We start from the raw sequence: 22975 nt of genomic DNA, 5'->3' as shown, positions 1-22975 counted from the left end.
GTTCCTTAAAAGTGATGTAGAATTCTGCCGTTAACCCATCTAACCCCGGACTCTTATTTCTACCCAACCCTACTATTGCTAAATCAATTTCTCCTGCACCAATCCCTCCCTCACACATCTCTCTATCATTATCATCTAAAGCTTTATCCATAGTGTCTATCGCCGTCTCTACACTCTCTCTATCCGCCTCTTCGGTCTTGAATAATTCCCTGTAAAACTCCTCCACTCTTTCTGCTATCCCGACTAAATCTGTTATTTTCCTACCATCCTTTCCCTCAACCTGTTTTAAATATTTGTTTTCCTGCTTCATTTTTTCCAAACTCAGAAAATACCCAGTACACCTTTCCCCTTCCATTGCATTTTGTGCCCTGCTTCTAACAATCACCCCCCTACATGTGTCCCTCTCTATACCCTCTAGCTCATCCTTGATCCTCGTGTATCTCCCTAAATCTCTCCCTATCTCTTTGTCTATCTTTGCTGCCTCTTTGGCCAACTCTCCCCTCACCCTTTCCTCCCTTCTTCTATCAAGCATATTTTTCCCCTTACTGTGTTTTATGCTTATTCTCTTGATCTCCTCTTTAAACTCCCCCCACCAATCTAATATATTATTGTCCCTTGTATCACCCCCCTTCCTTATACATTCTCTCACCCTTTTTTTATACACCTCATCAATCAGTAGTTTCGCATTCAAGCACCACACCCCCCCGCCTCTCCCATTCACTTTCAGCCCCATCCTGAGACCAAGAACCATATGATCACTCAACGCCGTGGTCCTATATTCAATCTTCCCAACCTTTTCATTCACAGCTTCCGAGCACAGAGCCAAATCAATCCTGCTCTGCAGAAGTTTCTCCTTCACCACTCGTCTCCAAGAAGATTCCCTAACATCCATATTCCTTTCTCTCCACACATCTATCAACCCATTCTCATCCATAATCTTTTGGAGCGCCACCCTAGAAGAGTCATTCCTGAATCGAGCACCCGCAGGCGCATCCAACTTCCCACACCACACATTAAAGTCTCCCACAATCAAACAGTTCCCCCCACATTTACCATCCAACCCCTCAAAAAAAAACCCTTCTCTCCCTCTTTGTATTAGGTGCATACACATTGATCAACTTAAACGTGTCCCCCATGTATTCATACTGTACCCCAATCATCCTCCCTTCACCATCATCCTCAACCTTCCTTGCATTCTTCACATCCCCCGAATTGATAAGTATTGCCACCCCTCTAGCCCGCTCACCCCCATTATTTGCAAACACTTCACCTCTCCACTCCTTTTTCACCTCATCCACACTCGCCCCATCCCAATGTGTTTCCTGCAGACATATGATGCTGGCCTCACACAGACTTAGCGCCCGGCGTCTTCTGCACTTATTTCTTAGACCATTGCCATTAAATGATGATATAGTAGCCATGAGAAGGGATGCTATTAATATGCCAGCTATTAGTGTCATCTTCAGCTTATGTCTTTCCCGGCCCCCCCCTCCCTTCAAGCTCGCCCTCCTTCTCTCTGACTCTCTCTCTTTGTCCTCTTTTCGCTTAGCCATCAGCCTGGCACTCTCCGATGTGGCCCTCCTTTCCTCATTCCTGTCTCTCCTCTGGCTGCGACCTCTCGACCTCCCACCATTGGAGACCCCGAAGACCATTGCGCCCATTGTACCCTCCTCTCCATCAGGCACTTCCTCTTCCATCCCTGAAGCCTCCGAGATGTCCTCCACCACCGGACCCTGTTGCTCCTTTCCCTCGTTGCTGCTCACATCGGCGCTTCTGCTGCTTCCCTCGGCGCCTCCGCCGCCGCGCCTGGCACTTTTCTTGTTCTTTCCAACGTCAGGTGCTTCCTCTTCAATCCCCGAAGCCCCCGAGATGTCCTCCACCACTGGACCTTCATCCTCACTGCTGATCTCCTCATGGGGTCTTTTCTTTGCTCCCTCCGCCTCGTCGCCTTCCCCCACGTCTTCCTCCTCCTCTTCCTCGTCTTCCTCCTCGTTTTCCTCCTCGCCTTCCCCGTCTTCTTTCTCTCTCTCTTTCTCTCTCTCTCTCCTCTCTCTCTCCGCACGCTCAGCTCCATACCTGCACTCCTTGGCATAATGTCCTTGCTCATTGCACCTGAAGCACTTGAAGTCTGGGCATTCCCTGTAGATATGACCCGGCTTTATGCATAACCTGCACACTGGAACCTGGCCATTGTGCAGGACCCGGAAGTACTCCGCCCCTTTCACCGTGTCAAACTTTGTGGAGTACGGTAGGGAGCGGACCTTATTATTGAACCTTACTCTGAGGAACCGGGTGCCGTCTGCAATGTCCGAGTCTGGCCACACTCTTTTTTTAATGACCGAGATGGGCTTAACTCCCCACTCCTCAAGCCTATTTAATATTATTCTATCAGGCAGATAAACAGGCAGATGCAGGAAAGAGACGGTCGCATCAGTGCTCATAATGTTTTTAGCGTGTACCGCAGCCCCATTCACTCTCAGCCCCTCCATTAGTTTCGTTTTCCCCAGGATGGTCCTCATAGTTACTTCGTATTGTTCTCCTGTCACCCTGCACCCATCCACTGTCCCACACTGTTTCTGAATTCCTTTCAGCAGGTCCATCATAGTCAATACACCTTCCACAACCACTTCCACAGTTAAATCCACACTGTACCTCACTCTCTCCTTCTGCCCCTCTTTTCCTTCCTCTCCCGTTTTCTTGCCTTGTTCTTGCTCTTCGTTGTCCTTCCTTTCGTCCGTCTTTTCACCAGCTCTTCCGCCTTCCATGTTCGGCACCTCTGCACTGTCCACTCCAGACGCAGTTGCCATCAACACTTGCGCCGCACAAGATCACAGCACCGGGGGGAGGGGCCCAAACAGCAAAGCCGTTTGGGGAGACCGTGCCCCGGTCGTACTACACTCAAACAAACCAAATGCACCCAACAATGTCCACGAAGATGTACTGAAAAGACTCACAATCGTAATTTCACTCTCACTCAATTTCCCGTTTGAAGTTGCACTGAACCGTCAGAGATATCGGTGAGCGTGCAGACAAGCGAAAAGTTTTCTGAAACTGCCGGAAAAACTTTTATAATTTACAGTTTACCGGGCACCGGTCATGTGATCACGTCACGTGACAATGACGTCACATTCCCACACATATATAACAAGCAGCCTGTCACTTGAAGCTTCACAATCGCCATCCTCTCCAACGGTTCAGTGCAACTTTAACAGACAGAGACGGTGACATCATCATCATGCTGGTTTTCCTCTTCCTGTTGGGCCTGGCTCTGGGTGCTGTGTCTTCTTCAGATGACACTCAAATGGATCTGCAGCAAGACACCTGTCCCTCCTTCTGGTTCTCCTTCAACGGCCGCTGCTACAAGTACTTCAACACAGAGACGACCTGGGCTGATGCAGAGCTCTACTGTGTGTCCCAGGGAGGCAACCTGGTGTCTATCCACAGTAGAGAGGAAGAGGATTTTGTCAAATTCCTGATCCAAAGCTCTGACCCTGCTGAGGGATATACATGGATCGGACTCCATGACATCCCCAAAGAAGGAAGATGGATGTGGTCTGATGGGTGTGCAGCCAAGTATTTCTTTTGGTACAGAGGACAACCAAACAACAGCGGACGAGGTGAAGACTGTGTACTCAACAACTGGTGGGGGAAGTGGAATGATGGGCCTTGTTCAGATACTTTTCCCTCAGTTTGTGCATCTCGCACAACTTGTCCTTAGCAGCTGAGATGTTACGTGTTCACCTGTTTTGTTAACATGATAACAATAAAGACACAGATGTAAACTTGTATATGTGTGTGAACAGAAGTCCTTTTGTCTAACCTTTATTTTCATGAATGTTACATATTCACACTGGTCGCTCTAGGGGTTAAACAAGTAGCTCTCACATAAAAAGGTTATTTTTACACATTGGCTAAATGATTCTTATTTTGGTATGGAGTCAATAGAGGGTCAAATGTCTTGGCGCTATATCACTTCGATGTGTGAAAACGTTATGAATATATTACGGCTGTCAAGTTAACGCGTAGATATCAGAATGTGTGTGTATATATATATATATATATATATATATACATTCTGATATCTATAAATGTGTGAACATCATTTAAACATACGTCAGTCCATATGGGATGATTATATGAGAAGTATTTTAAAGTGCAATATCTTAAATCTTCAGTAGGGGTCACTGCTCAATAACAGTTGTAGCCTACACCTTGTAACGAGATACCAACCAGGAATATTTACCTTCCCGGTTCTGTAGGTTTCGTTTATTAATTTGTTTGATTACGTCACTACAGGGACTACCAATGGCCGTTTAGCTCAGTTGGTTAGAGCGTCGTGCTAATAACGCGAAGGTCGCGGGTTCGATACCCGTACTGGCCACTGTATGTTTTCTCTCACATGTAACATTTAACCAGAGTATCAAACTGGGGGGGGGAAAGCGAATTAAATGAGTAACTGCAAATAAGTGACATCTAAACATGGAGTTATTTAACGGGTTAAAAGTATTTCGACAAATAAATTACATTTAGGCCTACAATAGAAATAAATGCATAAGAATAAAAACACTAACTACATGTATTGCAGAAATGTATGAATGTTGATATCCATGAAATAAATAAAAATTGAAATAGATAGCTATGTTAAAGAACAGTCGCTATAGCCTTGTTGGTTGCATGTGATCTGAGATGGAAGTGAACCAGTGACCTTCAGGTTGATAGACATCCATTTACCTCTTGAGCTAAAGCCACCTATAGAGAATTCAATATCATCTTCACAATTGGGCGTCTACAGTCAAAGAACATAATGTGTTGAATATAGAAGGTATAAGTAGTGGGAATACAGTGTAAAAAGATCACAACTTGGAATCCACTCAGATATAGTTTAGTTCTCCAACTAAAGATGGAGAAAGACTGGAGATGGATTTCATAACAATGACAGGTTCGAAACACCCGTTTTCAGTTTTTGGCCAGCTACAACTGTATTAATACTCAATGTCCAATTTCAGAATATTTATTTACCATGTGATCTGCTCAAAGATAGAAGTGCTCTGTGTTTCTCCTTGCTGTGTACAAAGATTCCAAATTAAAGGGGGATTTTATTATAGCAATTCAAAGATATTGTTAAAGACACCTCACTACGTACATGTGTTAAAACTTGTCAGAGGAATTTAAAGTACAATAGTTATGAATGTTGTCGTATCCACAGAATACAAGGCGACCCACCAAACAGCATTGCGTAAAAGATGCATGCCGCTTTAATGTGCATTGTGTGCGTAAAGGTACAAATACACTTGAGAAAACGTCACGGCAACAGATGGGCGATCATGCTTTAAAACTATATTAGTGGCCTAGAGGTCTAAGCATTAAATGAACATGCAGCAACCTAAGGTTCAACACCCAGTGACAAGTTTGGTCTTCAGCTTCTCAATTCACTTTTAATTGAACATTATATCTGTTAAATCATCAAGTAAGCCACCAGAGTAAGATAAACTGAAAAGAATGGCATGTTTATTATATTTCTGGTGGGGAACTGTAAGCACAGGGGCATTAATGAGCTAGAGAATTGCAAGTAAGAAGAACATTATAATCAGTGATTAAGTGATTTAAGAAACTGAAATTCATTATTCCTGTATTTATTTATGTTTTTATTCATACATGTATTTATGTATACTTGTGTCATGTTCGGTCCTCCATAAGTAAAACCATATATGTAAATTCAAACCCTTGAGGACATGTTCTTTATGCACTCGCACGTATCAAAATGATTTATGCACACATGTTTTTATTTGTTCACAAAATGTGATGCGGAGCTACAGATCTTCCTAAAGATTCAAAAAGGAAAACCTATTTGTTTAAATAAAGTTCACACATTTATAGATATCAGAATGTATTATTCATAACGTTTTCACACACAGAAATGGTGATACATAGCTACAAGACATTTGACCCTCTATTGACTCCATACCAAAATAAGAATGATTTAGCCAATGTGTAAAAATAACCTTTTTATGTGAGAGCTACTTGTTTAAACGTCTTTTACCTACAACAGTCCTTATGGGATGATTACATGAGAAGTGCAATATCTTAAATCTCCAGTAGGGGTCACTGCTCAATAACAGTTGACAATGTGCAGCAGCTTTAGCCCAGTGATTCAGATCATTTCTTTCCATTAAAAGACAGGAACAATGGAGATGGATTTACAAATGATCTTCCATATTGATATGAAGTTAGGCTTGTCATTATGAACATTTGTACTCATGAGTGTCCAAACACCTGTGTGTGGGTAAACTGCAAAGAAACACAAAAGGTAATATACATAAGGTTAAAGCTAGAACCAGATGTTTTGATAAAGATGAAAAAGCAGACATAATTTGACAGGTGTGTAACAAAATAAAAAGAGAATTGGGTTCCCCACCGTGTCTTTGTGCTAACAATCATTTCATAATGAGCCAAAAGTGAGTGTTTGCAGAATGGGGATGCAGAAAGGCACAGAGTGGGTTTCCTCCATCACGTCTTCACACCTCCAGTTTGAACTGGAAAGAATTGGTGCTCCATTTGTTCGTGTCACAGGTGGGCATGGTGCGCTCTGTGAAGGTCACGTTACCCGCTGCGTCTATCAGGATAATTGTGTTGGTCCTTAAGGGGGCAAGGAAACAGGAAACAAGCAAACATACACAATAAATCACTAACAGAAAATACTAGAAGACACATTAAAGAGCACAGGCAGGTGGCATGATAACACTGAGGACAACTGGGATCATTTAAAAGTCCAATTGGAGGTATTTAGCAAACACCAGGAAATGAATATCCGGTGCAGTCCCTACGCTGAAAGCAGACGAGGTTCCCCCAGAGGGAGAGGAGCCTGTAACACAAACACTTAGTCAATTATATTGCCCACAATCTGCACACAAGAAAACTATTGACAGAAAATAAAAATAAAAAAGCACTAGACAGTAGTCTTTTTAAAAAACAAACGCAACATAATAGTTGCCAGCTCAAACACCAATTCAATATAACATTAAAGAAGGTTAAACACCAGGCTTACTTTTACAGAGCAATAGATCCTCCAGGCTCAATCCAGGAGGGGAAACGCTCATATTCAGCTCTATGGATTAAACACAAAAACAGATGTTATAAAGAATAATAAGAGCTAGAATACAGTGAACAAACGTCCATAGCCAGTTTCCCGGGTTGCTTGGCTGGTTATGAGCACTTCTACACTCTGCAAAACACGTACAAGTTACTTAAAAACGATTACAACTTTGAGTAAAACACCATATTAAAAACACATTGCTTGTAACAGACCTGGGGCCTCATTTATAAACGGTGCGTACGCCCAAAAGATGGCGTACGCCAGTTTCTACGCACTGTTTGCGATTTATAAAAAACTAACTTGACGGGAAAATGTGCGGTCCTCCGTTCTTATTATACATCCATGGGTCCTCCACGCACACTCTGACCCATCCGTACGCGGTACGCACAACAACGGGAGAGACGAGAAACTGCGACACCGTTGGCAGAAGGAAGAATGGAGAGAAATATGTGGAAATAATACCATAAATAAAATGTTACCTCTCATTTATCATATATGAAGAAATACTTGATTAAAGCCAATCTTAAAATGATGAAACAAACGCCTGTTGGAGACTCCTCAGTGCACACAAACACATTGGAGAAATAAATAAATACGGAAATGTTATTGATCACCCCTCGATGACATGTTCTCTTGTTAAGAAATGTATTCTCATAATTGATGCGGTAAACAGGACAGAATTACTTTAAACTGACGCCGTTTTGTATTTCTATAGGTTAGATAGATACGAGCATGGTTTTATATATCATGTTTAATGGCGTTCTTCAATACTTGATAAGTCGCTCGTAAAACACAGGAGGTATGGAAACTAAGCACACCTATATGGTAAATTGTGCAGCTAATTGTGTTTTATTTCATTTTAACTGGTGGATAGCCTATAGAGTTGCTGCGGGGAGGGGGTTGAGACGCACAGCCTGCAGTGGCACAGCTGATCGACAGCTGGAACACAAACTACCAAATACAAATGAATAATTCAGATCCAGTCGTCATGACTCCACTCCGGAGGGATTTCCCGATACTTTCTTACAGTTTCTCATCAAGGGGGGGGGTCTCTTGTCCCCGGCACAAACACACTGACTGAGGAAGGTTATGTGTATTTTGTTTTTCATTAACTTTAACATTTCGGACCACTTATTTATTTTGGTGACGATCCGACCTCCATGCTGCTACTCTGGTTGAAACTGCATCCACCAAACAATGCGATTTGTCTCCACCTCCCCAAAAGAACCAAACCTTTCTGGACCTTTCTCCATTTTAACACAAGTATCCCCCCTCCCCCACATACATTTCTGCCACGCTCTCTCCACTTCTTGTAGCCTCACATTCAACCATTCTCACCCAACCCACAGGCATACCTTTTTTCACCCTCTCCATGATTTCTTCCGCCGCTCTCAACTGCATAATTCCCCCCCCCACCCCTCACCTCATCCACTATCACCCGTGCCCCCATGAACCCCGGCACATACTCATAAACCAAATCCCTTATGTTTCTAAAACCCGCCCTCCACATTTGGAGATTGAATACAGGACACTTCTTCACCGTGATCATATGGTTTAGAAAGATGGGCTGATTCCACACTTGCTCAACATTCACACACTTATGCTTCACCCCTTTTAGAAACTCACCCCATGCTAATAAGGCCTCCCTGTGGTACCCAGAAACGCCATTAAGCATTTCTTTTCTCAAAGCCATGAATAAGGCGCTGTCACCACAGCCTCCACACTTATTAATTGCTTCTTTTAAAAATACTTTCCACGCATAATCTTTTTTATCTTCCTTATCACCAACATATTTTAATATCATTTTGACCCTCAGCGCCTTCTTTTTCCTTTCCAGATTAATTAGCTTCATCCCTCCATCCCTATACTCATTCTCCATCACCTCCCTAGCAATTTTGACACCCTTCCCTTCCCACAAAAACTCTTTTATTGCCATATCTATTTCTTTGTGAACCCTTTCAGGCATTTCCATGACATTCAGAACATGGATTATTCTGCTCATTATGAGCCCATTTATCACTACTACCTTCCCCCTTAACTTTAAATGCCTCATCTTCCAAAACTTTAACGTTTTCTTCATCCTGTTGATGATTCCCTCATATTGCTCATCCCTCCCCTCCATTTCTTTTATACCCAAATTAACACCCAGCACCTTAAAATAATCTTTCCTTTCTTTGAGCCCTATTCCTGTCCTATCTACCTCACCCTCACCTATATACATGACCTCTGATTTCTCTATATTGATCTTTGCCCCTGATGCTCTACCATACTGCTGCACTACCTCTAACACTTCTCTCACACTATCCCCATCCCTAACCGTAACCGTGGTGTCATCCGCATACTGGTACAGGAGACTAGTCTGTGCCCCCGGTATCTCCACCCCTCTGATGTTTTGGTTCTTAGTTAGCATGGCTGCTAAAGGTTCTGCCGACAAGGCATACAGCATTGAGGAGAGAGGACATCCCTGCCTGACCGACCTCCCCAACCTAAACACGTTTGTGACGATCCCATTTATTTTAACACAACTCACCGCCCGACTATATAATCTTTTTATCCATCCCACCAACTTCACCCCAAACCCTGCTTTCCCCAACACTCTATATAAATACTCATGATTGACACGATCAAACGCTTTATTTAAATCAAGGCTCATTACTATGCCACCCTTCCCCTCCTTCATATGTCTAATAGTATCTCTGATGCTGCTTGTCGTGTCACTTATAACCCTCCCCGGTACACTATACGCCTGAGTCCCACCCACAACCGTTCCAATTACCCTCTTTATTCTATTTCCTAACACCCTCGCCAATATTTTGTAATCATTATTAAGCATACTTAACGGCCTGTAATTTTCTAACCTGTCCCTATCACCCTTTTTGTAAATTATACTTATAACCCCGGTTGCCATGCTGGTCGGCAAGTCATCCTCCTCCTCAATGCGTTTGAACACCCTGTGCAATACCGGCACCAACAGTTCCTTAAAAGTGATGTAGAATTCTGCCGTTAACCCATCTAACCCCGGACTCTTATTTCTACCCAACCCTACTATTGCTAAATCAATTTCTCCTGCACCAATCCCTCCCTCACACATCTCTCTATCATTATCATCTAAAGCTTTATCCATAGTGTCTATCGCCGTCTCTACACTCTCTCTATCCGCCTCTTCGGTCTTGAATAATTCCCTGTAAAACTCCTCCACTCTTTCTGCTATCCCGACTAAATCTGTTATTTTCCTACCATCCTTTCCCTCAACCTGTTTTAAATATTTGTTTTCCTGCTTCATTTTTTCCAAACTCAGAAAATACCCAGTACACCTTTCCCCTTCCATTGCATTTTGTGCCCTGCTTCTAACAATCACCCCCCTACATGTGTCCCTCTCTATACCCTCTAGCTCATCCTTGATCCTCGTGTATCTCCCTAAATCTCTCCCCATCTCTTTGTCTATCTTCGCTGCCTCTTTGGCCAACTCTCCCCTCACCCTTTCCTCCCTTCTTCTATCAAGCATATTTTTCCCCTTACTGTGTTTTATGCTGATTCTCTTGATCTCCTCTTTAAACTCCCCCCACCAATCTAATATATTATTGTCCCTTGTATCACCCCCCTTCCTTATACATTCTCTCACCCTTTTTTTATACACCTCATCATTCAGTAGTTTTGCACTCAAGCACCACACCCCCCCGCCTCTCCCATTCACTTTCAGCCCCATCCTGAGACTAAGAACCATATGATCACTCAACGCCGTGGTCCTATATTCAATCTTCCCAACCTTTTCATTCACAGCTTCCGAGCACAGAGCCAAATCAATCCTGCTCTGCAGAAGTTTATCCTTCACCACTCGTCTCCAAGAAGATTCCCTAACATCCATATTCCTTTCTCTCCACACATCTATCAACCCATTCTCATCCATAATCTTTTGGAGCGCCACCCTAGAGGAGTCATTCCTAAAACGAGCTCCCGCAGGCGCATCCAACTTCCCACACCACACATTAAAGTCTCCCACAATCAAACAGTTCCCCCCACATTTACCATCCAACCCCTCAAAAAAAAACCTTCTCTCCCTCTTTGTATTAGGTGCATACACATTGATCAACTTAAACGTGTCCCCCATGTATTCATACTGTACCCCAATCATCCTCCCTTCACCATCATCCTCAACCTTCCTTGCATTCTTCACATCCCCCGAATTGATAAGTATTGCCACCCCTCTAGCCCGCTCACCCCCATTATTTGCAAACACTTCACCTCTCCACTCCTTTTTAACCTCATCCACACTCTCCCCATCCCAATGTGTTTCCTGCAGACATATGATGCTGGCCTCACACAGACTTAGCGCCCGGCGTCTTCTGCACTTATTTTTTAGACCATTGCCATTAAATGATGATATAGTAGCCATGAGAAGGGATGCTATTAATATGCCAGCTATTAGTGTCATCTTCAGCTTATGCCTTTCCCGGCCCCCCCTCCCTTCAAGTTCACCCTCCTTCTCTCTGACTCTCTCTCTTTGTCCTCTTTTCGCTTAGCCATCAGCCTGGCACTCTCCGATGTGGCCCTCCTTTCCTCATTCCTGCCTCTCCTCTGGCTGCGACCTCTCGACCTCCCGAAAACCATTGGGCCCATTGTACCCTCCTCTCCATCAGGCACTTCCTCTTCCATCCCTGAAGCCTCCGAGATGTCCTCCACCACCGGACCCTGTTGCTCCTTTCCCTCGTTGCTGCTCACATCGGTGCTTCTGCTGCTTCCCTCGGCGCCTCCGCCGCCGCGCCTGGCACTTTTCTTGTTCTTTCCAACGTCAGGTGCTTCCTCTTCAATCACCGAAGCCCCCGAGATGTCCTCCACCACTGGACCTTCATCTCCACTGCTGATCTCCTCATGGGGTCTTTTCTTTGCTCCCTCCGCCTCGTCGCCTTCCCCCACGTCTTCCTCCTCCTCCTCTTCCTCCTCCTCCTCGTCCTCCTCCTCGCCTTCCCCATCTTCTTTCTCTCTCTCTTTCTCTCTCTCTCTCCTCTCTCTCTCCGCACGCTCAGCTCCATACCTGCACTCCTTGGCATAATGTCCTTGCTCATTGCACCTGAAGCACTTGAAGTCTGGGCATTCCCTGTAGATGTGACCCGGCTTTATGCATAACCTGCACACTGGAACCTGGCCATTGTGCAGGACCCGGAAGTACTCCGCCCCTTTCACCGTGTCGAACTTTGTGGAGTACGGTAGGGAGCGGACCTTATTATTGAACCTTACTCTGAGGAACCTGGTGCCGTCTGCAATGTCCGAGTCTGGCCACACTCTTTTTTTAATGACCGAGATGGGCTTAACTCCCCACTCGTCAAGCCTATTTAATATAATTCTATCAGGCAAATAAACAGGCAGATGCAGGAAAGAGACGGTCGCATCAGTGCTCATAATGTTTTTAGCGTGTACCGCAGCCCCATTTACTCTCAGCCCCTCCATTAGTTTCGTTTTCCCCAGGATGGTCCTCATAGTTACTTCGTATTGTTCTCCTGTCACCCTGCACCCATCCACTGTCCCACACTGTTTCTGAATTCCTTTCAGCAGGTCCATCATAGTCAATACACCTTCCACAACCACTTCCACAGTTAAATCCACACTGTACCTCACTCTCTCCTTCTGCCCCTCTTTTCCTTCCTCTCCCGCTTTCTTGCCTTGTTCTTGCTCTTCTTTGTCCTTCCTTTCGTCCGTCTTTTCACCAGCTCTTCCGCCTTCCATGTTCGGCACCTCTGCACTGTCCACTCCAGACGCAGTTGCCATCAACACTTGCGCCGCACCAGAGGGGCAAAGCCGTTTGGGGAGGCCGTGCTACGGGCCGTGCCCCGGCCGTACTACACTCAAACAAACCAAATGCACCCAACAATGTCCACGAAGATGTACTGAAAAGACTCACAATCGTAATTTCACTCGCACTCAATCTTCCTGTTTGAAGTTGCACTGAACCGTCAGAGATATCGGTGAGCGTTTTTTTTTTTTTGTCTTTTTTATTAGAAAATTCACAATTTAATATTAACAAAATGTACAAGTGGTTTCAACGTGGCCCTACATTTAAAACAATCAAAAATAATCATCATGCAAAACATGACAAAATAAAATAAATTAACTGAATGTAATTAGCCAAAAATAGATTGCCAAAAAACAAATAGATCTTACTTGGGTTGTTCAATCATAGGAACTGAAAATACAAAAACAGAAAACGAGAAACAAAACACAGCAAACAGGCAATCATTTATATACAAACCATACTTTACGTTTCACACCACATGTTAGCCAACACTATCATATTTAAACACCAGTTTGTCATTGTCACCAACCTCCACCAGAGTGCACCCATCCACAAAGTTCTCCAGAAAAGCATCCTTTTCCAGGTACACGTATGCTATCTGAACGTCCTTGCTTAAAATCCTTTTGAACAGATCCCATACGTCCACCTTTCTGTTCCCAAAATGGGCTAAGTCTCTCCTAAGTTTTACAGCATACCGGGCATGGCTCAGCACATAGTTGCAGAAATTCACATTGGGTCCTTTCACTCCCCCACTCATCCCAAACAGCCACAACTCCTTCCATACCATCGTTTTTAATATTCTATCCCCCCAACACTTATCAATTAGCCCCTTCAACCGTTCAAAATACACTTTCAGCTCTCCACATTCAAAAAATTCATGCATACACGTTTCGACCATTACCTTACACACATCACACTCTTTCTTCACCGTGACATCAAACCTGCTTATGATCAGATTGTTGTACACCCTGTTGTGACGAAAAAGAAAATCAAAGTGCTCACATTCAATGCTATTCCATTTCACCCTTACATTTCCCCACACCTTCCGCCCATCAAACCTTTCAAAAACATTTTCCCACACCCGCTCAGAAGCAGGTCTTCTTATTTTACCGCCCCTCAGCATTTTGTAAATCACCCTAGTGTTTACTTTCTCCATTTTAACACAAGTATCCCCCTCCCCCACATACATTTCTGCCACGCTCTCTCCACTTCTTGTAGCCTCACATTCAACCATTCTCACCCAACCCACAGGCATACCTTTTTTCACCCTCTCCATGATTTCTTCCGCCGCTCTCAACTGCATAATTCCCCCCCCACCCCTCACCTCATCCACTATCACCCGTGCCCCCATGAACCCCGGCACATACTCATAAACCAAATCCCTTATGTTTCTAAAACCCGCCCTCCACATTTGGAGATTGAATACAGGACACTTCTTCACCGTGATCATATGGTTTAGAAAGATGGGCTGATTCCACACTTGCTCAACATTCACACACTTATGCTTCACCCCTTTTAGAAACTCACCCCATGCTAATAAAGCCTCCCTGTGGTACCCAGAAACGCCATTAAGCATTTCTTTTCTCAAAGCCATGAATAAGGCGCTGTCACCACAGCCTCCACACTTATTAATTGCTTCTTTTAAAAATACTTTCCACGCATAATCTTTTTTATCTTCCTTATCACCAACATATTTTAATATCATTTTGACCCTCAGCGCCTTCTTTTTCCTTTCCAGATTAATGAGCTTCATCCCTCCATCCCTATACTCATTCTCCATCACCTCCCTAGCAATTTTGACACCCTTCCCTTCCCACAAAAACTCTTTTATTGCCATATCTATTTCTTTGTGAACCCTTTCAGGCATTTCCATGACATTCAGAACATGGATTATTCTGCTCATTATGAGCCCATTTATCACTACTACCTTCCCCCTTAACTTTAAATGCCTCATCTTCCAAAACTTTAACGTTTTCTTCATCCTGTTGATGATTCCCTCATATTGCTCATCCCTCCCCTCCACTTCTTTTATACCCAAATTAACACCCAGCACCTTAAAATAATCTTTCCTTTCTTTGAGCCCTATTCCTGTCCTATCTACCTCACCCTCACCTATATACATGACCTCTGAGTTCTCTATATTGATCTTTGCCCCTGATGCTCTACCATACTGCTGCACTACCTCTAACACTTCTCTCACACTATCCCCATCCCTAACCGTAACCGTGGTGTCATCCGCATACTGGTACAGGAGACTAATCTGTGCCCCCGGTATCTCCACCCCTCTGATGTTTTGGTTCTTAGTTAGCATGGCTGCTAAAGGTTCTGCGGACAAGGCGTACAGCATTGAGGAGAGAGGACATCCCTGCCTGACCGACCTCCCCAACCTAAACACGTTTGTGACAATCCCATTTATTTTAACACAACTCACCGCCCGACTATATAATCTTTTTATCCAACCCACCAACTTCACCCCAAACCCTGCTTTCCCCAACACTCTATATAAATACTCATGATTGACACGATCAAACGCTTTATTTAAATCAAGGCTCATTACTATGCCACCCTTCCCCTCCTTCATATGTCTAATAGTATCTCTGATGCTGCTTGTCGTGTCACTTATAACCCTCCCCGGTACACTATACGCCTGAGTCCCACCCACAACCGTTCCAATTACCCTCTTTATTCTATTTCCTAACACCCTCGCCAATATTTTGTAATCATTATTAAGCATACTTAACGGCCTGTAATTTTCTAACCTGTCCCTATCACCCTTTTTGTAAATGATACTTATAACCCCGGTTGCCATGCTGGTCGGCAAGTCATCCTCCTCCTCAATGCGTTTGAACACCCTGTGCAATACCGGCACCAACAGTTCCTTAAAAGTGATGTAGAATTCTGCCGTTAACCCATCTAACCCCGGACTCTTATTTCTACCCAACCCTACTATTGCTAAATCAATTTCTCCTGTACCAATCCCTCCCTCACACATCTCTCTATCATTATCATCTAAAGCTTTATCCATAGTGTCTATCGCCGTCTCTACACTCTCTCTATCCGCCTCTTCTGTCTTGAATAATTCCCTGTAAAACTCCTCCACTCTTTCTGCTATCCCGACTAAATCTGTTATTTTCCTACCATCCTTTCCCTCAACCTGTTTTAAATATTTGTTTTCCTGCTTCATTTTTTCCAAACTCAGAAAATACCCAGTACACCTTTCCCCTTCCATTGCATTTTGTGCCCTGCTTCTAACAATCACCCCCCTACATGTGTCCCTCTCTATACCCTCTAGCTCATCCTTGATCCTCGTGTATCTCCCTAAATCTCTCCCTATCTCTTTGTCTATCTTTGCTGCCTCTTTGGCCAACTCTCCCCTCACCCTTTCCTCCCTTCTTCTATCAAGCATATTTTTCCCCTTACTGTGTTTTATGCTTATTCTCTTGATCTCCTCTTTAAACTCCCCCCACCAATCTAATATATTATTGTCCCTTGTATCACCCCCCTTCCTTATACATTCTCTCACCCTTTTTTTATACACCTCATCAATCAGTAGTTTCGCACTCAAGCACCACACCCCCCCCGCCTCTCCCATTCACTTTCAGCCCCATCCTGAGACCAAGAACCATATGATCACTCAACGCCGTGGTCCTATATTCAATCTTCCCAACCTTTTCATTCACAGCTTCCGAGCACAGAGCCAAATCAATCCTGCTCTGCAGAAGTTTCTCCTTCACCACTCGTCTCCAAGAAGATTCCCTAACATCCATATTCCTTTCTCTCCACACATCTATCAACCCATTCTCATCCATAATCTTTTGGAGCGCCACCCTAGAGGAGTCATTCCTGAATCGAGCACCCGCAGGCGCATCCAACTTCCCACACCACACATTAAAGTCTCCCACAATCAAACAGTTCCCCCCACATTTACCATCCAACCCCTCAAAAAAAACCCTTCTCTCCCTCTTTGTATTAGGTGCATACACATTGATCAACTTAAACGTGTCCCCCATGTATTCATACTGTACCCCAATCATCCTCCCTTCACCATCATCCTCAACCTTCCTTGCATTCTTCACATCCCCCGAATTGATAAGTATTGCCACCCCTCTAGCCCGCTCACCCCCATTATTTGCAAACACTTCACCTCTCCACTCCTTTTTCACCTCATCCACACTCTCCCCATCCCAATGTGTTTCCTGCAGACATATGATGCTGGCCTCACACAGACTTAGCGCCCGGCGTCTTCTGCACTTATTTTTTAGACCATTGCCATTAAATGATGATATAGTAGCCATGAGAAGGGATGCTATTAATATGCCAGCTATTAGTGTCATCTTCAGCTTATGTCTTTCCCGGCCCCCCCTCCCTTCAAGCTCGCCCTCCTTCTCTCTGACTCTCTCTCTTTGTCCTCTTTTCGCTTAGCCATCAGCCTGGCACTCTCCGATGTGGCCCCTCCTTTCCTCATTCCTGCCTCTCCTCTGGCTGCGACCTCTCGACCTCCCACCATTGGAGCCCCCGAAGACCATTGCGCCCATTGTACCCTCCTCTCCATCAGGCACTTCCTCTTCCATCCCTGAAGCCTCCGAGATGTCCTCCACCACCGGACCCTGTTGCTCCTTTCCCTCGTTGCTGCTCACCTCTGCGCTTCTGCTGCTTCCCTCGGCGCCTCCGCCGCGCCTGGCACTTTTCTTGTTCTTTCCAACGTCAGGTGCTTCCTCTTCAATCCCCGAAGCCCCCGAGATGTCCTCCACCACTGGACCTTCATCCTCACTGCTGATCTCCTCATGGGGTCTTTTCTTTGCTCCCTCCGCTTCGTCGCCTTCCCCCACGTCTACCTCCTCCTCCTCCTCCTCCTCCTCTTCCTCCTCCTCCTTGTCGTCTTCCTCCTCCTCCTCATCTTCCTCCTCGTTTTCCTCCTCGCCTTCCCCGTCTTCTTTCTCTCTCTCTCTCCTCTCTCTCTCCGCACGCTCAGCTCCATACCTGCACTCCTTGGCATAATGTCCTTGCTCATTGCACCTGAAGCACTTGAAGTCTGGGCATTCCCTGTAGATATGACCCGGCTTTATGCATAACCTGCACACTGGAACCTGGCCATTGTGCAGGACCCGGAAGTACTCCGCCCCTTTCACCGTGTCAAACTTTGTGGAGTACGGTAGGGAGCGGACCTTATTATTGAACCTTACTCTGAGGAACCGGGTGCCGTCTGCAATGTCCGAGTCTGGCCACACTCTTTTTTTAATGACCGAGATGGGCTTAACTCCCCACTCCTCAAGCCTATTTAATATTATTCTATCAGGCAGATAAACAGGCAGATGCAGGAAAGAGACGGTCGCATCAGTGCTCATAATGTTTTTAGCGTGTACCGCAGCCCCATTCACTCTCAGCCCCTCCATTAGTTTCGTTTTCCCCAGGATGGTCCTCATAGTTACTTCGTATTGTTCTCCTGTCACCCTGCACCCATCCACTGTCCCACACTGTTTCTGAATTCCTTTCAGCAGGTCCATCATAGTCAATACACCTTCCACAACTACCTCCACAGTTAAATCCACACTGTACCTCACTCTCTCCTTCTGCCCCTCTTTTCCTTCCTCTCCCGTTTTCTTGCCTTGTTCTTGCTCTTCGTTGTCCTTCCTTTCGTCCGTCTTTTCACCAGCTCTTCCGCCTTCCATGTTCGGCACCTCTTCACTGTCCACTCCAGACGCAGTTGCCATCAACACTTGCGCCGCACAAGATCACAGCACCGGGGGGAGGGGCCCAAACAGCAAAGCCGTTTGGGGAGACCGTGCCCCGGTCGTACTACACTCAAACAAACCAAATGCACCCAACAATGTCCACGAAGATGTACTGAAAAGACTCACAATCGTAATTTCACTCGCACTCAATCTTCCTGTTTGAAGTTGCACTGAACCGTCAGAGATATCGGTGAGCGTGCAGACAAGCGAAAAGTTTTCTGAAACTGCCGGAAAAACTTTTATAATTTACAGTTTACCGGGCACCGGTCATGTGATCACGTCACGTGACAATGACGTCACATTCCCACACATATATAACAAGCAGCCTGTCACTTGAAGCTTCACAATCGCCATCCTCTCCAACGGTTCAGTGCAACTTTAACAGACAGAGACGGTGACATCATCATCATGCTGGTTTTCCTCTTCCTGTTGGACCTGGCTCTGGGTGCCGTGTCTTCTTCAGATGACACTCAAATGGATCTGCAGCAAGACACCTGTCCCTCCTTCTGGTTCTCCTTCAACGGCCGCTGCTACAAGTACTTCAACACAGAGACGACCTGGGCTGATGCAGAGCTCTACTGTGTGTCCCAGGGAGGCAACCTGGTGTCTATCCACAGTAGAGAGGAAGAGGATTTTGTCAAATTCCTGATCCAAAGCTCTGACCCTGCTGAGGGATATACATGGATCGGACTCCATGACATCCCCAAAGAAGGAAGATGGATGTGGTCTGATGGGTGTGCAGCCAAGTATTTCTTTTGGTACAGAGGACAACCAAACAACAGCGGACGAGGTGAAGACTGTGTACTCAACAACTGGTGGGGGAAGTGGAATGATGGGCCTTGTTCAGATACTTTTCCCTCAGTTTGTGCATCTCGCACAACTTGTCCTTAGCAGCTGAGATGTTACGTGTTCACCTGTTTTGTTAACATGATAACAATAAAGACACAGATGTAAACTTGTATATGTGTGTGAACAGAAGTCCTTTTGTCTAACCTTTATTTTCATGAATGTTACATATTCACACTGGTCGCTCTAGGGGTTAAACAAGTAGCTCTCACATAAAAAGGTTATTTTTACACATTGGCTAAATGATTCTTATTTTGGTATGGAGTCAATAGAGGGTCAAATGTCTTGGCGCTATATCACTTCGGTGTGTGAAAACGTTATGAATATATTACGGCTGTCAAGTTAACGCGTAGATATCAGAATGTATGTATATATATATATATATATATATATATCTCTATAAATGTGTGAACATCATTTAAACATACGTCAGTCCATATGGGATGATTATATGAGAAGTATTTTAAAGTGCAATATCTTAAATCTTCAGTAGGGGTCACTGCTCAATAACAGTTGTAGCCTACACCTTGTAACGAGATACCAACCAGGAATATTTACCTTCCGGTTCTGTAGGTTTCGTTTATTTTGTTTGATTACGTCACTACAGGGACTACCAATGGCTGGTTACCTCAGTTGGTTAGAGCGTCGTACTAATAACGCGAAGGTCGCGGGTTCGATACCCGTACTGGCCACTGTATGTTTTCTCTCACACGTTGAGTTAGTACAATTTGACCAGAGTATCAAACGGGGGGAAAAAAGCAAATTAAATGAGTAAGTAACTGCAAATAAGTGTCTAAACACGGAATCATTGAATGTGTTACAATTATTTCCACAATTGAAAATGACATTTACAATATAAATAATTGCATAAGAAAGAATAAAATAAATAAGAAACACTAAACCAAATTCAACTAGAAAAAGCATTTCCTGCAGAAAATGCGTGCGAATGCTGTAAACTGTGAACATTTGTGGCTGAATTTAGCTGAAAAAGCTGAATATTTTATTAGCTGAATGGTAGCTGCTTTTAGCTAGAGAGACCAAGTCTGTGGGTGTTTCTCAATCGGGAGTACGCTTGCTTGGTAGCACATGTCTTCCGAGCGTCTTGCTTCAGAAGCGAGGCAAGAATACTTCCGGGCATTCGGAAAACGAAGAGTGGAACAGGCTAGCAAGTGTGCAGGTGTGCGTCATATGAGAGGCCCCGCCTTACATTTTCCGTCACAGATTTGGGGAAATTAGTCCGTGCGCAAAGCATTGTGGGGATTTTAAGACCGCGGAGTCTACTCATGTGCAGCCTCGATATTTCTCCAAACGGAGTACGCCGGGCTCGGTAGATTTCCAAGTATGCTGGAGATTGGAACAGTCCTTCGGCGGCGCTCGATGACGTAGTATGCTTGAAATAGTGGCTCTGGAGCAGCTTTACTCGAGATTGAGAAACACCCAGGGTGTTGCTGAACTTAGCGGAGGAATGCAGAAAAGTGAAATGATATGAATCAAATTATTACAGCTCAAATGCATTGCAATGACTTTGTTGAAAACTTGAAAGTGAAATGTTAAACTGGAAGAGTAGGAAAAATAGTGGAGAAGCTTAATATTTAAAAGAAAAGGTTTAAAAAAGGTATAAACAACATGTATATCCTCAATGTCCTGAAATAGCTGAATAAGTTAATAGTTGAATGGTTTCTGCAGCTGCAAGTAGGCTGAAGGAGTTACATATCAGATGTAAGTAGTAGTGAATGAATGTGTATTAGGAAGAGAAAAGAAAGTAAAAAGGCTTGGGAAAGCAGCAGAATATTTTGACTGCAAACTTTTCGACTAAAACCATACGTCACCAATAATGTATAAAATATGTGGAACATGTTGAAGTCAGTATGAAGTCTCCATCAGACAGAAAAGAATAGGCTGAGACAGTCTGTTAATCATACACTTTGACAGTACATCTCCCCTTTAAAGCCAGTCTCCTTAACTGTTGCTGAACAGCAGACAGTGCAGCCTCTAAGTTATAGAAAAGTGCTGAATGTTTCAAATGTAGCTTAGTAGTAATTTAGCATCAGGGTACAAGGCTTTGCTGGTGTAACATTAAGAAAGTCAAAAGAGTCAGTCTGGATTGCAGAATGTTTTAACACGAGGCACATCATTTCTCTTTATTCTGAGAAAGTCTCATTTTAAAGATGCTTTTTGTTAAACCTATCCAGGTTTGTTGGTCAGCAAGATCTCCTAAATCAGAGCTGTGGTCTGTTCCTATTCAGTGTCATAGAAAGGCCTTGTGGCAGTCATTTGACTATTACCCTCTACATTATGCCCAGGCATCAAAATACATCTCTGCTCACTGTTATTAGAGCATTCGTATTGTACTATCTTCCTGATTGTATTGTATATAGTTTACATTTGTGTTCATGTGTCATTTTTAGAGCTTTAGTAAAGTGCAAGTGCGTTTTCAGAAGGAAATACTTGTGTGCTTTGGAGCTACATGCTGTAATGTAAAAGTACCTGTTGTGCCTTGTGGCCACTGGAGGGCAGCAGAGGAGCAAGTCAGTGCAACGATCAGTTGTGAATGAAAAGAAATATGAGACACAAAGCAATAAGTCTCCCTGCCTGAAATGAATACATTATGTTTTATAAGATATATCCACACAAGCTTATGGTCTTTTTTGCCTAATGTTCATCTTCATTTTGCACAAGCTGGGAATTATTTGTGGTAATGTGGTGGCTCAATTTAATGTTTACAAAGCTTTAGTGTGATGGGCAGCTTGGTCTTCACTTGCTAGAAAGCGTTTTAAAAACAGACCATTATCCCTCCCGACCAACATCTTCTGGAGATTGTAAAGAACATTTGTTTTGGTCTGGCAATGTTTAGCACTGCCAACATTTGATTTAATATAATTTACTCCTTGTCAAAAATGTATAGAAGGTTTAGTGCGACATCTCCAGGTGAGCAGGTAGTCTGTTTTTGCTTATGTTAAGGTGTGGTTGTGTTTAGTGTTGTCAAGTTCAGTTGACCAATGATATATTAGGCCAACAGTGAAAACACCCTCTCTGATGCATATGTGGTAACTGTGGCTGGGGTCACCTTTAAATAGCTGACAACACCAACTCCCGTTGAGGGGATGGAGGAACCTGTGGACCCTCAATCTAAATCCAAAGTTGTTTTGCAGATGTAGGGGCTTCCCTTCACAAGGACAATAACAGAGGCATTCATGAGGCATTCATGACCAAATAGAATGCAGCTTTATTTCACAAATATACATGTTAAAATGTCAATGTTAAGCAGCTGTCAACAGGGTAACAGGGTGAACATACTTTACTCTATTACATGGTGGGTTTCCCCTCCTCAGGTGGGCAGGTCTGGTCCACTAGGTCACAATGCCTGCTAACTGTGAGGGACAAAAAGAGAACAAAAGCATGCATGCACTACTCAAAGCACAACTTCTACAAAATGATTACAGAGAGAGTTTCACTCTAAACTCTACATCATTTCACTCTAAACCTATCATTCCTACTCAACTCACATTCATTTCA

At 44.1% G+C, this 22975-nt stretch overlaps 3 protein-coding genes, 1 long non-coding RNA gene and 2 other non-coding genes across 6 annotated transcripts; 4 read left to right on the top strand and 2 right to left on the bottom strand.

The window, feature by feature from the left end:
* The first annotated feature begins 3156 nt into the window (after positions 1-3156).
* LOC117468637 (ladderlectin-like) lies at positions 3157-3788 on the top strand. Its single transcript, XM_034112872.1, has one exon. The coding sequence runs from the start codon at positions 3236-3238 to the stop codon at positions 3716-3718; it is 483 nt and encodes a 160-aa protein (XP_033968763.1). The 5' UTR covers positions 3157-3235; the 3' UTR covers positions 3719-3788.
* A 519-nt stretch (positions 3789-4307) lies between these two features.
* Positions 4308-4381, top strand: trnai-aau. The gene has a single exon. It is a non-coding gene; the product is annotated as a tRNA-Ile (tRNA).
* Positions 4382-5645: 1264 nt separating this feature from the next.
* On the bottom strand, positions 5646-7075 carry LOC117468640. Its single transcript, XR_004554503.1, has 3 exons — positions 7046-7075; positions 6416-6862; positions 5646-6288 (listed from the first exon to the last, which is right to left on the bottom strand). It is a non-coding gene; the product is annotated as an uncharacterized LOC117468640 (long non-coding RNA).
* Positions 7076-11348: 4273 nt separating this feature from the next.
* On the bottom strand, positions 11349-18555 carry LOC117468636 (myelin transcription factor 1). Its single transcript, XM_034112871.1, has 2 exons — positions 17379-18555; positions 11349-11687 (listed from the first exon to the last, which is right to left on the bottom strand). The coding sequence occupies exons 1-2, from the start codon at positions 18548-18550 to the stop codon at positions 11528-11530; spliced, it is 1332 nt and encodes a 443-aa protein (XP_033968762.1). The 5' UTR covers positions 18551-18555; the 3' UTR covers positions 11349-11527.
* A 399-nt stretch (positions 18556-18954) lies between these two features.
* LOC117468639 (ladderlectin-like) lies at positions 18955-19574 on the top strand. The gene has a single exon (XM_034112875.1). The coding sequence runs from the start codon at positions 19022-19024 to the stop codon at positions 19502-19504; it is 483 nt and encodes a 160-aa protein (XP_033968766.1). The 5' UTR covers positions 18955-19021; the 3' UTR covers positions 19505-19574.
* Positions 19575-20077: 503 nt separating this feature from the next.
* Positions 20078-20151, top strand: trnai-aau. The gene has a single exon. It is a non-coding gene; the product is annotated as a tRNA-Ile (tRNA).
* The last annotated feature ends 2824 nt before the right edge of the window (positions 20152-22975 follow it).

This window comes from Trematomus bernacchii, unplaced genomic scaffold (assembly GCF_902827165.1).
Source record: "Trematomus bernacchii unplaced genomic scaffold, fTreBer1.1, whole genome shotgun sequence".
NCBI classification, from domain to species: domain Eukaryota; kingdom Metazoa; phylum Chordata; class Actinopteri; order Perciformes; family Nototheniidae; genus Trematomus; species Trematomus bernacchii.
Note: the sequence above shows the minus strand (reverse complement) of the source record. Positions and strands in the feature narration are given on the sequence as shown.

Coding starts and splice junctions, on each gene's coding strand:
- LOC117468637 (XM_034112872.1), top strand. CDS start 3,236: ATGCTGGTTTTCCTCTTCCTGTTGGGCCTGGCTCTGGGTGCTGTGTCT.
- LOC117468636 (XM_034112871.1), bottom strand. CDS start 18,550: ATGGAAGGCGGAAGAGCTGGTGAAAAGACGGACGAAAGGAAGGACAAC. Junction 11,688..17,378: donor GGGGGCTCCAATGGTGGGAG/GTCGAGAGGTCG, acceptor GGTTTTCGGGAG/GTCGAGAGGTCGCAGCCAGA.
- LOC117468639 (XM_034112875.1), top strand. CDS start 19,022: ATGCTGGTTTTCCTCTTCCTGTTGGACCTGGCTCTGGGTGCCGTGTCT.